Source organism: Ambystoma mexicanum, chromosome 3p (assembly GCF_040938575.1).
Source record: "Ambystoma mexicanum isolate Mex_15411 chromosome 3p, UKY_AmexF1_1, whole genome shotgun sequence".
Taxonomy (NCBI): domain Eukaryota; kingdom Metazoa; phylum Chordata; class Amphibia; order Caudata; family Ambystomatidae; genus Ambystoma; species Ambystoma mexicanum.
In genome coordinates this window covers 253,970,166-253,985,062 of record NC_090925.1, presented here as the reverse complement: position 1 = coordinate 253,985,062, position 14,897 = coordinate 253,970,166, and the positions used below count along the sequence as shown (strand labels likewise).

The window sequence follows — 14,897 nt, the reverse complement described above, 5'->3', positions numbered from 1 at the left end:
AGAAAAGAGGTGTAGTTTGTTGACTTCACAATACTACTTTTTTCAGGAAAAGAAACTCAATTCTATTACCTATATATTTAAACAAAATATTGATTCATATTTGTCATCAGCGTTTTGTACCAAACCAACATTTGCTTAAGAGAACCTGAAAATAAGGTCAACACCTAAAAATAGGAACTGCTGGGAGGCTAAACAAAATATTGATTCATATTTGTCATCAGCGTTTTGTACCAAACCAACATTTGCTTAAGAGAACCTGAAAATAAGGTCTACTAAGAGGCAACACTTTTGTGGCCAGTATTTTGTACAAAACGTTTTTTTGCTTCGTGACACCTAAAAATAGGAACTGCTGGGAGGCGACGTCCACACTGGAGGTGGTAGAGTTAATGTCTGTCGTAGGTCTTAATGTTGGACCGTGTGACGTAGGACGTTTCGGCTGTATAGAGATAGCAGCCTTCTTCTATGGCCCAGATTAGCAGGTCTTCCTATAGTTTAAAAAAAACAATATACAGGATATTGTTGAATATCCAGAATGTGGATTTTATGTACAAACATTAAAAAAGCCCGTGAGGGGTTACACGCTGTGGATGAGCCCTCCGAACCCATATACTGACCTTGCGTTAGAAGGGGTGGTGAGCTCTGGAGTGGGCTCCCGGGGGCGATGTTGGAGACCCAAAGGTTTGGTGTGAGGATGGGTTGTCTGCAAAGAAATTTTCAGCATATGATGCGAATTACACACGTGGCTGACATACCAAGTACTGGAGCAAGGGTATAGGTAAGGATAAAGTACCTTCTTAATAGTGCTCCAGGATTGTGGGGTGCTGGGGGGGTCCCTCGGTGGGGAACCGCTCGGTGGAGCGAAATATCCTATCCCGAGGTGGGAGAAGTTCAGGCACACGAACCTGTGTGGAGGGGATGGGGGGGCAGGGAAAAGAGAAAAGGAACAATTCCTAGTCAACAAGCGTTAAGAGAGTTGTAGGCGGAAACAGGTGGGTGGTAGGAGAGGCCCCAAGGTGGGCTTTAGCTTACCTATTCCATCGTGTATGGGCACACTGAATGTGCTGTGTCTCGTCTCTGTCTCTTGAATGTGGACTGGAGCTGTACGAGTGAGACGTGGAGCGCATGCGCGATGGACATACAAACACCCATCGCGCATGCGCCCGTGCCCCGCAGGTCGGTGGCCTGCGGTAACACGGGCGCACGCGCAAAGGTCGAACAGACACCCACCGCGCATGCGTATGAGTAAGGTGGTCAGTTCCCATGTGGGAGCGGCCGTGTATAAAAAACCGTGGCGCAGCCTTGAAATGTACTGGTGGGATGTGGGTATACTCGGGAGGGGCAGCCCTAATAGGGGTGCGAATTTAGCAGCTCTGATTTACGTGAGCTCTGTAGGAGAACCCATCAGCCTGACGTTCTGATACATGACGCAGCACCAGCTGTACAATCGACAGCTGTGCATGTGCGTGAGTGCAGTGGCCAGTTGCCATGGAGACAAGGACGCGTGCGGACTCTTGCCCCGGTTTTACATCACAAAGGGTAGATGGTAGGTGTATTCATAAAGGGTAATAAATACTAGGATGTTGGTGCTGCAGAGCTGTTGGATATAAACTCTGTAGGGGACCTGTCAGCCTGAAGTGCTGAATCGGAGCATGGTGCTGGCAGATCAGTGCTGGTTCCAATGGCGGGGGGCCAGATGCTTATAAGTACTCAACAGGGGCAAGTTCATTCAGACCATGAGTTGTGGTCTGTAATTTAAAGATCCACCAGGATTCTTTAAAGTTAAGAGCATTGGCGGTATTTGAACTGTCACTCACTTTATCCACTATCCACCATTTAAAGGAGTCACAGTTGTGCTGATATTCGAGGAAATGTGAGACTAACGGTGCATTATGGATCTTACATCTTATTCTCGACTTGTGTTCTCCAATTCTTTTGTTGACTGGCCTCGATGTTTGTCCTATGTATCGTAGGTGACAAGGACATTCAATGAGGTAGATGACATTCGGTGTCTTACAATTCGAGAAATGGCGAATTTCCCATTCTTTGCCATCCACCGGGAAAGACCGTAATTTCATAGTTTGACTGCAAACAGAGCAGTTGCCGCATGGGTGGTGCCCCCGAATCTCCCTCATATTCCACAGAGTGGATCTGGAGTCTTTTCGCTTGTTCCTGGCATGTGTTAAGAGATCTTTTAGATTTTTAGATCTTTTCAAAGCCATTCTAGGCAAGGGTTCTCCTGGCAGGCTCAACTGGACAATGGGCCATAGTTTTTTAATAGTTCCTCTGAGTTTGGATATATTGGCGTTGAAGGTCGTGACGCAAGTCATGGTGTCTTCAGAATCTGGATTCCGGATCTTGGGGGTCAACAAAGCTTCTCTTGGTGTGTATAAAGCCCTTTTCTTCGTGTCTTTCAGAAGTTTTTTGGGGTATCCTCTATTTTCAAGTTTAATTTGTAATTCAGATGCGTGTATTTTAAAATCCTTCGTGTCAGTGCAGTTGCGTCTGATTCTAAGGAATTGTCCATATGGCAGATTGGTACGTAGACTCTTGGGATGGTTACTTCTGTAGTGTAGGGTTGTGTTGCGGTCCGTTTCTTTTTTGAAAATTGAGCATGAGATTTTCCCGCCTGTGGCCATTATATTGAGGTCCAAAAAATTCATTTTCTCATTATCATGGCTCATTGTGAATTGGATTTCCTGTGTTAAGTTGTTAATCCACTCTAAGAAATTGGCCAATTCTTGCTTGCTGCCATGCCATAAAAAGACATCATCGATGTATCTATACCATAAACGAATGTTATTGTGGAATGGATTGGCATTGTTAAGTATGTAGGTTTCCTCATATTCGGCCATGAAGATGATGGCTAGGCTCGGTGCATACGCTGCCCCCATAGCTGTGCCACATGTCTGTTGGTAAAAAGTCTCATTAAATGAAAAGTAATTATTAGTTATTGCAAAGTCCAGAAGTTCAGAAATAAAGTTAGCTGGAACTCTTTTCTGTATCATGTGTCGGACTAGATGTTGTCTTATGCATTCGACCGCCTGTTCCTGAGGGATACTCGTGTATAGGCTCTTGATGTCCATAGTGACAATTTCTTCCGTGCTGGGATCAAAAAGTTGATTTTCAAATATGCTGATAGTCATCATGGTATCCTTGAGGTATGTGGGTGTGTTTTGGCACAGAGGTTTGAGAAAGAAGTCTATGAATTTACACACAGGTTCAAGTATGGAGCCACAACCTGAGACAATCGGTCTGCCTGGAGGCAGGGTCATGTTTTTATGAATTTTGGGTAAGGCGTAGAACGCCGGTATCCTCCCCTCCGCAGTATTTAAGAACGCCTCTTCTTTGTCGGAGATCCAGTCTCTTTCGACTGCGTACTTTGTCATTTCTTTTATTTTGTTTTTCAGCTGGTTTGTGGGGTCTTTTTTGAGTTTTTTATAGTTGTTGTCTTCATTTAGTAATGCCATGACCATTAACGTGTATTGCTCTCTACTTTGTATCACAATGCCACCGCCCTTGTCTGCCATTTTTATCACGATGTCGGGATTGTTTCCCAAAGATTTGAGTGCCTTTTGTTCCCCAGTGGTGAGGTTATTTCTGTGATGGTTTTGTATATCCTTGAGTTTTTTTATTTCCTGTCTAAGGCATTTTTCAAACGCAAGAAATGTAGAAGGGATGTCACTATCCCTTGGGTGGAATTCACTTTTTGGTCTTAGTCCTGTGTCCTCTGTTTCTTGAGGTGCATTTTTATCCTTGAAGAAGATTTTCCTTCGGATCGTACGTAAAAAGGTGGATATTTCACCATCCAGTTGGAACCAGTCAGTGGTTTTCGTTGGTACATAGGAGAGGCCTTTGGCCAAGAGTGAGGTCTCTTCTCTGGAGAGTGGTATATTAGACAGGTTAAATATGGGGATTAAGTCTGATGTCTTCGGTTGCCCCTGCGTCTCCTGCCTGGATAACCCCACTGTGGGAAATTGTAAGGCGGCATTTGAAAAGGTGGAGGGGGTCCCCAGAACCCGCCTCTGGGGCCCCCTTGCCCTAAAAAAGGCATCTGAGGAGGTGGTAGGAATTGACCATAGTTCGGGTTGTTGCCTCCCGAATTGCTTTGATCTCCCGATGAGGATCCTGAGCTCGAGTTGTCTGAGCCCGAAAAGGAGACGCCTTTGCGGCGACTTCTATTAATTCCCCCTTGTTTGGCAATTCTTTCTTTTTCTTTGATGTCTTTATAATCTATTGCCAGGTAAGGGTAAACATTTTCTAGTTTAAAGTTTTTTATGTCCTTGGTAAGTTTTTTATGTTTTCTTTCTAAAGTGAGGGCTGAGAAAGTGGCAAGGGTTGCATCTATTTCTTTAAGTTTCTCCCTCGCGTTGGCAATCGATTCATCATTGAGAAATTTGTTTTCCTCATTTTTAAGGTCCGTCATCATTTTGATGTGTATTCTCTTAGCTGTTGTAATAGTAAGAGCCATTAGGTCTCTACTGCATTTGGTGGAAATTTTGCTGAAGTCCTCCATATATACCCTGTCATCTAGAAAAAGGGCTGGCTCATTACGTATTATTAGGCCTAGTGGTACCATGTTTGCTCGTAAATATTCACATAGGAAGTGACCATGTACCTCTGTTCTGAAGACCCGTTTTTTAAAATTAAGGAGATCCTCACCTGTAGCGGTGGAATCTAGATGTGCTTGGGCCCCTTCCATGTTGAAAAGTGTGGGGCCCCGAATTATGTCATTGATTTGATCCTCCGAGAAGCTGAGTGTATGCTCCATGTTCGGACGGTTTATGTAATGCAAGTGTCGGTTAGGGTAAAAGGAGGGGGAGTCCACTGTGATGTAACGGCAGTGGTTAAGTGATACTCACGGGTCTGGGAACAAATAAAAACCAAATTTCACTTTCGTGAATATATAAGACCAATTTATGATCCCTATTATAGCTAAGCTATATCAGCAACTTTGGTAACTTGAGGGATAGCCCCAAAATCGGACAGGACAATAGGGCATATACAAATATTTAGAACAGGGGGGTGGTCCTGACCTCAAACATTTAAGCTACAGTTATTTACTATAGACACAATTTTCATACATCTCCAAATCCAGTACTGCTCACTTAACAGATTATGCATTTTGGGAGGAAAAACATACAAATCCAAATTCTGAAAGGGCTGGAAAACCAGTTTCTTTACCTTTATTACTTAAGGTTACAACATAGCGTCCCCACTGTCTCATAAGTTCTCAAAGGAATAGTAGACAAAAACATTTACAACATAATCATCAATATACTCTGTTTTTTATGCAACAAAGATTAGAGTATTTGAATAGGGGGAGAGAAATAAATGCAAATTTTTGTATAAGCGTACCAGATTTGAGCTGGACTTTAAGCATTCGTTATACATTTTTCAAAAAGAACACATTGTAGAAAAGAGGTGTAGTTTGTTGACTTCACAATACTACTTTTTTCAGGAAAAGAAACTCAATTCTATTACCTATATATTTAAACAAAATATTGATTCATATTTGTCATCAGCGTTTTGTACCAAACCAACATTTGCTTAAGAGAACCTGAAAATAAGGTCAACACCTAAAAATAGGAACTGCTGGGAGGCTAAACAAAATATTGATTCATATTTGTCATCAGCGTTTTGTACCAAACCAACATTTGCTTAAGAGAACCTGAAAATAAGGTCTACTAAGAGGCAACACTTTTGTGGCCAGTATTTTGTACAAAACGTTTTTTTGCTTCGTGACACCTAAAAATAGGAACTGCTGGGAGGCGACGTCCACACTGGAGGTGGTAGAGTTAATGTCTGTCGTAGGTCTTAATGTTGGACCGTGTGACGTAGGACGTTTCGGCTGTATAGAGATAGCAGCCTTCTTCTATGGCCCAGATTAGCAGGTCTTCCTATAGTTTAAAAAAAACAATATACAGGATATTGTTGAATATCCAGAATGTGGATTTTATGTACAAACATTAAAAAAGCCCGTGAGGGGTTACACGCTGTGGATGAGCCCTCCGAACCCATATACTGACCTTGCGTTAGAAGGGGTGGGGAGCTCTGGAGTGGGCTCCCGGGGGCGATGTTGGAGACCCAAAGGTTTGGTGTGAGGATGGGTTGTCTGCAAAGAAATTTTCAGCATATGATGCGAATTACACACGTGGCTGACATACCAAGTACTGGAGCAAGGGTATAGGTAAGGATAAAGTACCTTCTTAATAGTGCTCCAGGATTGTGGGGTGCTGGGGGGGTCCCTCGGTGGGGAACCGCTCGGTGGAGCGAAATATCCTATCCCGAGGTGGGAGAAGTTCAGGCACACGAACCTGTGTGGAGGGGATGGGGGGGCAGGGAAAAGAGAAAAGGAACAATTCCTAGTCAACAAGCGTTAAGAGAGTTGTAGGCGGAAACAGGTGGGTGGTAGGAGAGGCCCCAAGGTGGGCTTTAGCTTACCTATTCCATCGTGTATGGGCACACTGAATGTGCTGTGTCTCGTCTCTGTCTCTTGAATGTGGACTGGAGCTGTACGAGTGAGACGTGGAGCGCATGCGCGATGGACATACAAACACCCATCGCGCATGCGCCCGTGCCCCGCAGGTCGGTGGCCTGCGGTAACACGGGCGCACGCGCAAAGGTCGAACAGACACCCACCGCGCATGCGTATGAGTAAGGTGGTCAGTTCCCATGTGGGAGCGGCCGTGTATAAAAAACCGTGGCGCAGCCTTGAAATGTACTGGTGGGATGTGGGTATACTCGGGAGGGGCAGCCCTAATAGGGGTGATCTTCTTCAGTTCCTTTGTCCACTGGTTGACTCTGCCTTCCAAGCCAAGAGACTTGCCTTTTATTCAGTTCGCTCCCATTCATTTCAGCCTAACTTCCACTCACCCAGCAGGGTGGCTGTCCTTGCCGGACAGCCAGCCAATCACCACAGAGTGCATTTGGGTCTCCTAGGAGACTAAGTATAGTGTGTTTTGGGCAACTCCCTCACTTCCTGCCTACCCCAGACACTGGAGCCAGAGGCGGGTTTCACTCCTGAAGCCCGCCAAAGGCGAATGAACAAAGAGACCAAACCTGGTTTGGCGCACAGAGAAACTCGAAGGACCTTTCCACAAAGAAATGGCGACAAAAGAAGATCAGGAACGGTTTTAACAAAGGAGGCTCAGGCGCCATCTTGAAAAATATGGCTCCTGCGATTTAACGTTACCGGAGCTGCAAACCGTTCGCGGCCGGGGTAAATCATGGTAGTTCACTGTAAAACCACTGCCACCAGCCATTCTGAGAGGAAAGGGTAACATCTGACTGTTACATGAGTAACTAGACATAGGGGATACTAAGTAACCTCTCCAGCACTCTATTATAAGATAGGGTGTGCTGGCTCTAGAAATTTACAGGACTAAGTGAAGTCAATTTCACTCCACTCTTCTGGGAAACAGTAGTCAATCCCAGAGAAGGTATTTAAACCATGGGAAATCTGAAAGACTTCCCTGTGGCACTTCACTGAAGGTGCTTTGTGACACAATTGTAAGAGATGATGCCTATGGAGTTGGTTGGACTCCATAACCAAAAAGAAACCGTGTATAAACTCACATCAAAATACACGAGAGAGTGGGGAAGAAGGCTCACCCTCTCACCAGGTAAAAAAATCAAGTCCTCAAAATCCAGCAAAGTTACTGGGGGTCTCTAAGGTAGACGGAATTAGCACATTTTTGAGACTTCTCCCTAACGGGAGGATTCTAAACTGTCTTACTTTCTTTTAAGTATGTTCTAACCTTCATATTCTTCCCTTAAGTCTTCCTTCCTGAAACTCAAGTCTAAACAGTATATTTGTGTTCTATATAAATGCAATACTATCCTGGTTATTGAAGTCACTTCATGGTGTAGGAGAACAGTGTTCGCATATCCAAAGAGAATTCACCAACTTTATTGACTGTTGAAAAGTTATTCCAAAGTTTGCTTGACTGTAACAACCAATTGCCTTTTTAAAGAATGCATAATTAAAACTTGATGTAAATAGTTATATATTTATAACTGAAACCTTGAGAGTGTAAGTGTTACTTGGTTACTTGGATTGACGGATTTCATGTGTACTGCTCTACAACTCTCATTTGCCACTCTTGAGATAGGCCTGGCTGCTTAGTCACACTACCAACTTGTGTAGTACAGACCTATACCAAAAGGTGGGTTACCTAATACTAAGCAGAGAAGTGGGACTGCACAAATTCTTAACTAACACTGTGTCCTGCAGAAAACACACAGATCGCAACAGTGAGCTTTCAATCCGCTGAGCTATGTCACTGGGGGATTGTTTCGCATGGTTTAATGCTTCAGAAAGTATTAAGAATATGGGCCTGAAGGGATTTGGAAGAAACAAGATTCCGCACACCAATCTTGATGCGCTGCCTATGTCCCATGGAGCCGAATGTGTGTAATTTGCGAATCCATGGTTCAGAGGTTTATTAAATGTGTCAACTAACAAGATTAATTGCTTTGAGAAAGGAGGTGTAGGGATTTTTTATAAATTACCTGTTTATTTCGAAATTATAATACTCCAAGCACCGTAATCGCAGTCAACGTTTTATAGATGGTTATTGTGCCCAATAGTATGACCCCCTTCTGCGATTTGGGGCTAGGCAAGGACAAAGTCTTTGTTTGCATATATTCTGATAACCTCTTTGAAGACAAACTGGATCAGGCAGTGGGCATCGCAATTCTATTTTATATTTGCCTGTAAGGAGGGCACAACTGTTCATATGTGGATGTGAATTGAGGAATAAACGCTTTTTCTTAGTCCTTGTTGCCCAGTACTGGAGCCCTTGTATCTTCTTGACTCTAACAAGTGACATCTCTGAATTGTAGACCTGTCAGACCAGATGAGCAGAGTCGGGGAGTTGGATGGCACCAATATAACCTCCTCTGAAGAGTTCCGGCAGAAAATGGCAGAGGTGGAGAGGATGATGAAGGAGATGAAAGAATTGGACTTCAGCAACCGCAGGGATGAAGCAGAGACCGAGCTGAGGGAAGCTAAGAAGTGTGAGTAGGATTTGAGAGCATACTAGGCAAGCCCAATGGTTCTGTGCGCAGCAGAGAAAGGGTTACTTAGGGCCAAGTTGAGGTTCTGTGCCTTTTGAAATTCAGGGGAACAGGTGGATGTGTCAAATGTGTTTTTGCTCAAACAAGATGTTGCCCCTAAACACTGTCCAAAGGGGAATAAGGGCGGTTCAAGGTGCAGTACTTCCTGTAATGCTGACTGGCACTTCTCAGATGTTTATGGTAAACCCAAAGAACTCCAGAGAGGGTTAGGGTTAGCTCAGGTTTGCATTATGTGCGTTAAGGCCCGACTGTCCTCAGCATCCCTTGGAGGTGTGACGAATCCCTGGATGTTGTCACTTCTCCCCTATGGGGATCCCCTTCCCATGAGACCAGGGAGGTGAGGCCACTACCAAATAGTCCCCCTAGGGGTGGTACCGAGGTGGAGGGTCCCATGGGGAGGGAAGTCCCCTCGGGGATTGGGGACGACCTAGGGACAACATGGTATTCCCATAGCCCACCTAACCCGAACTCCCGCTGTGGAGAAGCAGGCATCCAGGCCACAGAAGCAGTTGCAATGCGTGGTTGACAGTAGCCGCACAGCGCACGAAGAAGCAAACACTGCAGTGCCACCGTAGCACACTGGAAAGCAGCAGAGACAGCGAGTGGCCCAAAAGGAAACCGAGGAGAGCCCATGACCAACAAAAGAACTCTGGCAAGCGCCTTTCAGGTACTTGGGTTGCTGGGATGGTTAGTGGGCCTTCAGAAAGGCTGACAAGTGTCCGAACACAGGGCAGGGCCCTGCACCCTTTTATGAAGAGTAACCCAAGTCATCTTCATAGTCGCAAAACCTGGCGGGATAGTGAACCATGTCTGCAATACCGAAAGGGGAGCATCCCACGGTCTGTGACCCTCTCCCTTTTGTGGAGAGCAACCCAAGTCAACTTCATAGTCGCAGTACCTGGCAGGATAGTAAACCAGGACTACAAAGACAAGACCAGAGAAATACACTGGTCTGGGACCTGCATCCATCAGATTTGTAGCGCATGTGAACCGAACTTTTTAAGTACAAACCAAGCCCGGGGAAGGGAGCCGTTCCGCCTGGTAATATTGAACTGTAAATTGTGAAAGCAAAAAGGGCAAAGAAGCCAGGGGAAGGGAGGCATCCCTGCTGGCAGTATGAACTGCATGCTAAACTGTGAAGCCGAGAAATATCAGGAAAAAGAAGGAATACCTTCTGGTGTTTTATCCTGTGAAGCCTAGGAATATTGTGTATCGTAAAAAGCCAATCAGAAGAGGTTCCGGGGAAAGGAACTGAGACCTGGAGAAGGGAGTCGTTCTCACAGGCGAAATTCCCCCTACGATTGGAACTGTGGCTCATCGTCCAGATGAGGGAGTCTTCTGGACCAGGAAGATCCACTACCTTTTTCTTATTAGTTACAAGTGTGAGGGATAGAAGTAGGCATTTTGACATAACTGGGGACTCTTATTTGTTTGGACATTCTGCCAGATTCCCGAGTTCCTTAGTAGAGGCAGGGAAACCCCTCTTAGATAGGTTTCCTCTTAATGTTTGCCTGAATAAAAGTCTTTGCCAACCACATGCCACCATTGTTCAGTCCATACTTCTGCACCCTTGCAGAGGCTGAATCTTTGTCCTCAATGTATGTGAGAGGTTAATGGACTACACTGATTTGCATTGGAAACTTTCCCTTTAGGCTAGGGGTTGGTGCAATATAACCCATCCACTTTGTCACTCCTCTCTGTGCACCTCCATGTGAGCGCACCCAGTAAGAGCTATATTCTCATGTGAGATAGAAGCTGGATCACACTTAGTAGATCTCTGCCTGCATTGTATGCCAGGGTCTGCTTTGCCTCAGCTCTGGTTACTCCCTAACCTTATGCCTCTCTGACTCTGAAATTGTCAATTGACCTCTACTCCAAAGGCTTATTTCATTTTTCATTTTGTCTTTGAGTCAGTGCTCAATCGGGTTAGGGACGAAATGTTCAATAAGGTGGATGTCAACCAGGATCTGGTGAATGACATTAGAGATCGGCTGTCCAAGTACAGTTCAGAGCTGATGGACCTGCGAGATGCACTGAATGAAGCTGTAAACCAGACGAGACAGACAGACGACTTAAACAGCCTGAATCAAAACACCCTGGAAGAGAGCCAGGTGAGTGACTCACTCCCTCTACTGTGCACAATTTCCTTTAATGAAAAATCGGCTACATGTCATGGTCATTTATGAGACCTTCTTATAAAATGCAACAATGTCTGAATGCCAATTGCTAGAAATGATGTCCAGGTCCTCATTAGAATGGTCAATTGTTTATCTTAAATACTTCATTTCTATTCAGCAAAAGAACAAGGATCTTCTAGAACAATATACACAGGTGCAGAATGCAGTGCGGATGGCGGAGGATGCTCTGATCCAGGTGTCGGACCTGCTCCAGATGATCGAAAGGGTGAAGGAGGTGAGGGAACCGTATGTGATATGGATATTCTGCATAAAAATTCATCTGCACCAGGCAGAATGTGACTCCAGTCCCTGCGCCAGTACAGCCGCATGTTGGGAGGTTATCATGTCGATCAAGAGCAGAAAACTCTTGACTATGATCATTACAGCTGTGAATAAATAGTCCTAGCTTGTCCATATCAAGGAAGAGCGCTTGGGGCATGTCTTTCAGATTAGTTTAAGGGTTAACTCCTTGTGAAATATTTTAGATGGAGGCTGTGATCTGCTAGCGTCGCCTACATAACCTACGGGTTGTTTTCTGATTTCAAAAGCTGCGTCTGCAATATATCTCATGACTTGTCTTGTGCTACGAAAGCCTAAAAACTGATCTGAACTTCTGTTATCAAGACTGCAAAGAGGCCCGGCACTAAAACCAGATTCTCGTGGCTATAGAAGGATTGACTAACAAGAGGGTCTGTGACCATTGCAAAAGAAAGGGGATGCTAGTCCAACACATGACTGACTGCTCCCGGCCTAGTAACCTTTCAAAAGAGCAGTTACATTGCCTATGGTCTACATTTCCGGTAGTCCAGTCCACCTCTAATAATGTGCTATAGGAGCCATCCTGAAATGAGAACAAGTCCTATGCTGTCGCTTTGCAGGCAGTGTCACTTTATTTTTCTGTCTCACTGAAGGGTTTCCTGAAATTTTCTAGGAGTCTGGGTCAAAGAAGGGTTGGTGTCAGCCTTTCTCTAATTCTAAGATGTACTGTTTTGTGTATGAGGGGTGCACCAGCCAGCTGACCTACAGAGTAATGCAGTGAGACATCTAACCACTGGGCAGGCTGCAACATACAGTTTCTGGAAGCATTCTACTGTGCTTTCACAGCTGGGGTTAGGGAGTGGTTGATGATTGTCAGGTACGGGAGGAGTGCTTCAGTCGGAAGCGTCTTGAGTATGGAAGCAGGGTGTTAGGGGAGTTTTCCTAAAGTCCTACTGGTAATAAGACTTTAGTAAGCTATCACAGAGATTTGTAGATCTCCAACCCGTTCTGTAAAAACTCAGGACCTTGGTAGAGTGGCAGAGAAGTCAAGCTTATCTTAAGAGGAAGAAGTGAGCTGTAGGTATGTACACTGAACTTAAGTTAGACATGCACACCAAATAAACTCTTACATGTATAATTTATATAAAAGTATATATTTATTATATATGCAACAGAATCATTTGGGCGACCATCTTTATGACCCACTGGTCTGAAGTTATTCCCTCCCATGCCGTGAGGAAAGATGTTAAGCACCCCCCGACCAGGGTGACATGGGAGGGGACCTGGATCTGATGGTCATTTCTGAACAGAGGCTGCGTTGTTCTGACTTGCACGTGACTGCCCTCGAAAGGACCGAGAATTACCTCCCCTGCCGGGGGAAGCTCTTTGAGCAATTTGTTGCAGAGACTTAAGAGTCTCATGCTCTTTTTTGGCTGTTTCTAGGGCCTCATCGACCACCTTTCCGAAGAGGTTAGTTTCTTGAATGGGTTTATTGATGAGAGCAGCTTAAACCCTGAGGTACGAAGCCAAGCGTGCCTTTTAAGTAAGGTCCCCTGGGGGGGGGGGGGGGGGGGGGGGGGAATTAAGGAGGGGAATGACCTGACTAGAAGGGGGTTGCGCCTTCAGAATGTCTTCCACAAAGTCCTGCTCAGGCACCTCCTCTTGAGTAGTGATTTGAAAGTGGTCTACTGCCTTCCTTGGCATGGCATTGAAGGCCGGTTGGTTTTCTACAGCTGAGGCCTGGCAGGCCGGGGTGGACGGAGGTGAATCCATGGGTCCCTTCCCCCCCCCCCCCCTGGTGTGTTTCTTTCCAATTGTCCATGACATCCTCCTGGTCCTCATTGTAGCCCTGTTTCTTCACCCTCACTGTAAATGTCCTGATAAGTATCCATTTGTATGGTGTCTTCATGATTGACGGGGACTGAGGGCTGATCCTCTAGAAACTGCAGCAGATTGAAGATTAGGTTCTTCACAAGATCTTTTTTCAGGGAAGGATGTTCAGAAAAATGTTTTCAAGACGATCCATGCACCCTTCAAATTTTTCCCTTATCCATTTAGAGGAACTAGAAGGGCCAACGGGTGGGAAAATGTTGCCTTCAAGTCTGGACGCTGAAATTTGTCACTCAGGGTGTTGGAAATAGGCTCCTGACTGTCCTCCTAGTAATCGCGAGAATCGGGGCACCATGGCGTATCTATAGATTTGTCCGTGGCCTGCCCCATGTTTTTCGACGGAACAGGTAGAAGCCCAACCGCCGAAGTAATTCTAGCAATAATGTGCTCGATTTCCATGGACTCGGCGTGAGATAGTGGTTCTGAAGGTCTATCAGTAGGTTTACCGCCTAACGCAGCATTAGAGGGCATAGCGGTAGGTTTTTCGCTGTGAGGCCTAGTCTTAGTTTTTGGGCCTACCGGGCCTTTCGGGACCGTCAGAGCATCAAAATTCCACGCTTCGACATGTAAACTTGATTTAGGGGTAGTGCCCTTGTTTGTTTTGGGATGCCCAGTCGTCAAACGCGGCTGCGGGGAAGGCTTTGGATCTGAATGATCCGAGGAATCCACCGAAATTTTCGCCGCCCCTGCTGGCACTTTCACCTTTTTTTCGACATACCCGTCGAAATAGGTAGAGGGGTTGTGTGTTTAGTGTAATGTCTTTGTATGCCCCTGTCGCCGGGTGTTGTCCCTGAAGCGAGACCGGAGTCAGGCCTTGAAGGATCAGGGATGGGTGTGGTGGACCTAGAAGTGTCTGCCTCGAGGTCTATCACATCCGCAATGGATGTTTGGTCATCGGAGGTACCCCCGTCACTTTCGGCAGGTGTGGCAGTGGGGGTGGAAGGGTCCGCCCGCGACATACCGTACACGGCGCTCCTTAAGGGTTTTAGGCCGAAGGAGATTACAAGCCGCACACCGCTTTTCGTCGTGATCTAAGGGGAGACAGGAGTTGCACGTCCTGTGCTCGTCCTTCCACGGGTATCTGACCCTAACTTAGGGCAGAACCTAAAAGGAGTCCTTTCCATAGCAAAAGGGAAAGATGACCAGACCTATAGGGTAAAGAGGGGGAAAGAGGAAAGACATAACAGAAATATGGCCACCCCGTAAATGCTGGCCAGAGGGCCCGGCCACGTGGATGATTCAGCCGCTGGATCTTTCGGTGCCGAAATACACCGCCGTAGACCATTCCCCCTTAGTCTTCGTCGAAGTTTTCTTGCTGTCGAATTTACTTAAGGGGAAATAACCGACAAGTCGGTTTAGGATAAACAATGTCTCTTATGGAAGAGCTCCGCTATAGGGCGACCAGTTCTCTGTTTGGAAAAAAACAATCTGAAGGAACTCGGCACGTGAGGGATTTCGGGTACACTACACGTCACGATAGGGATAGTGTTAGAC

At 45.7% G+C, this 14,897-nt stretch overlaps 1 protein-coding gene across 2 annotated transcripts in view; it reads left to right on the top strand.

Moving 5' to 3' along the window:
* LAMA5 (laminin subunit alpha 5) overlaps positions 1 to 14,897 on the top strand; it is a 670,647-nt gene that overhangs the window by 451,765 nt on the left and 203,985 nt on the right. For both annotated transcript variants that reach the window (XM_069650738.1, XM_069650737.1), the window contains exons 52-54: positions 8,845 to 9,018; positions 10,993 to 11,189; positions 11,374 to 11,490. In XM_069650738.1, coding sequence (XP_069506839.1) covers positions 8,845 to 9,018; positions 10,993 to 11,189; positions 11,374 to 11,490 — 488 coding nt within the window. The remainder of the gene's footprint in view (positions 1 to 8,844; positions 9,019 to 10,992; positions 11,190 to 11,373; positions 11,491 to 14,897) is intronic.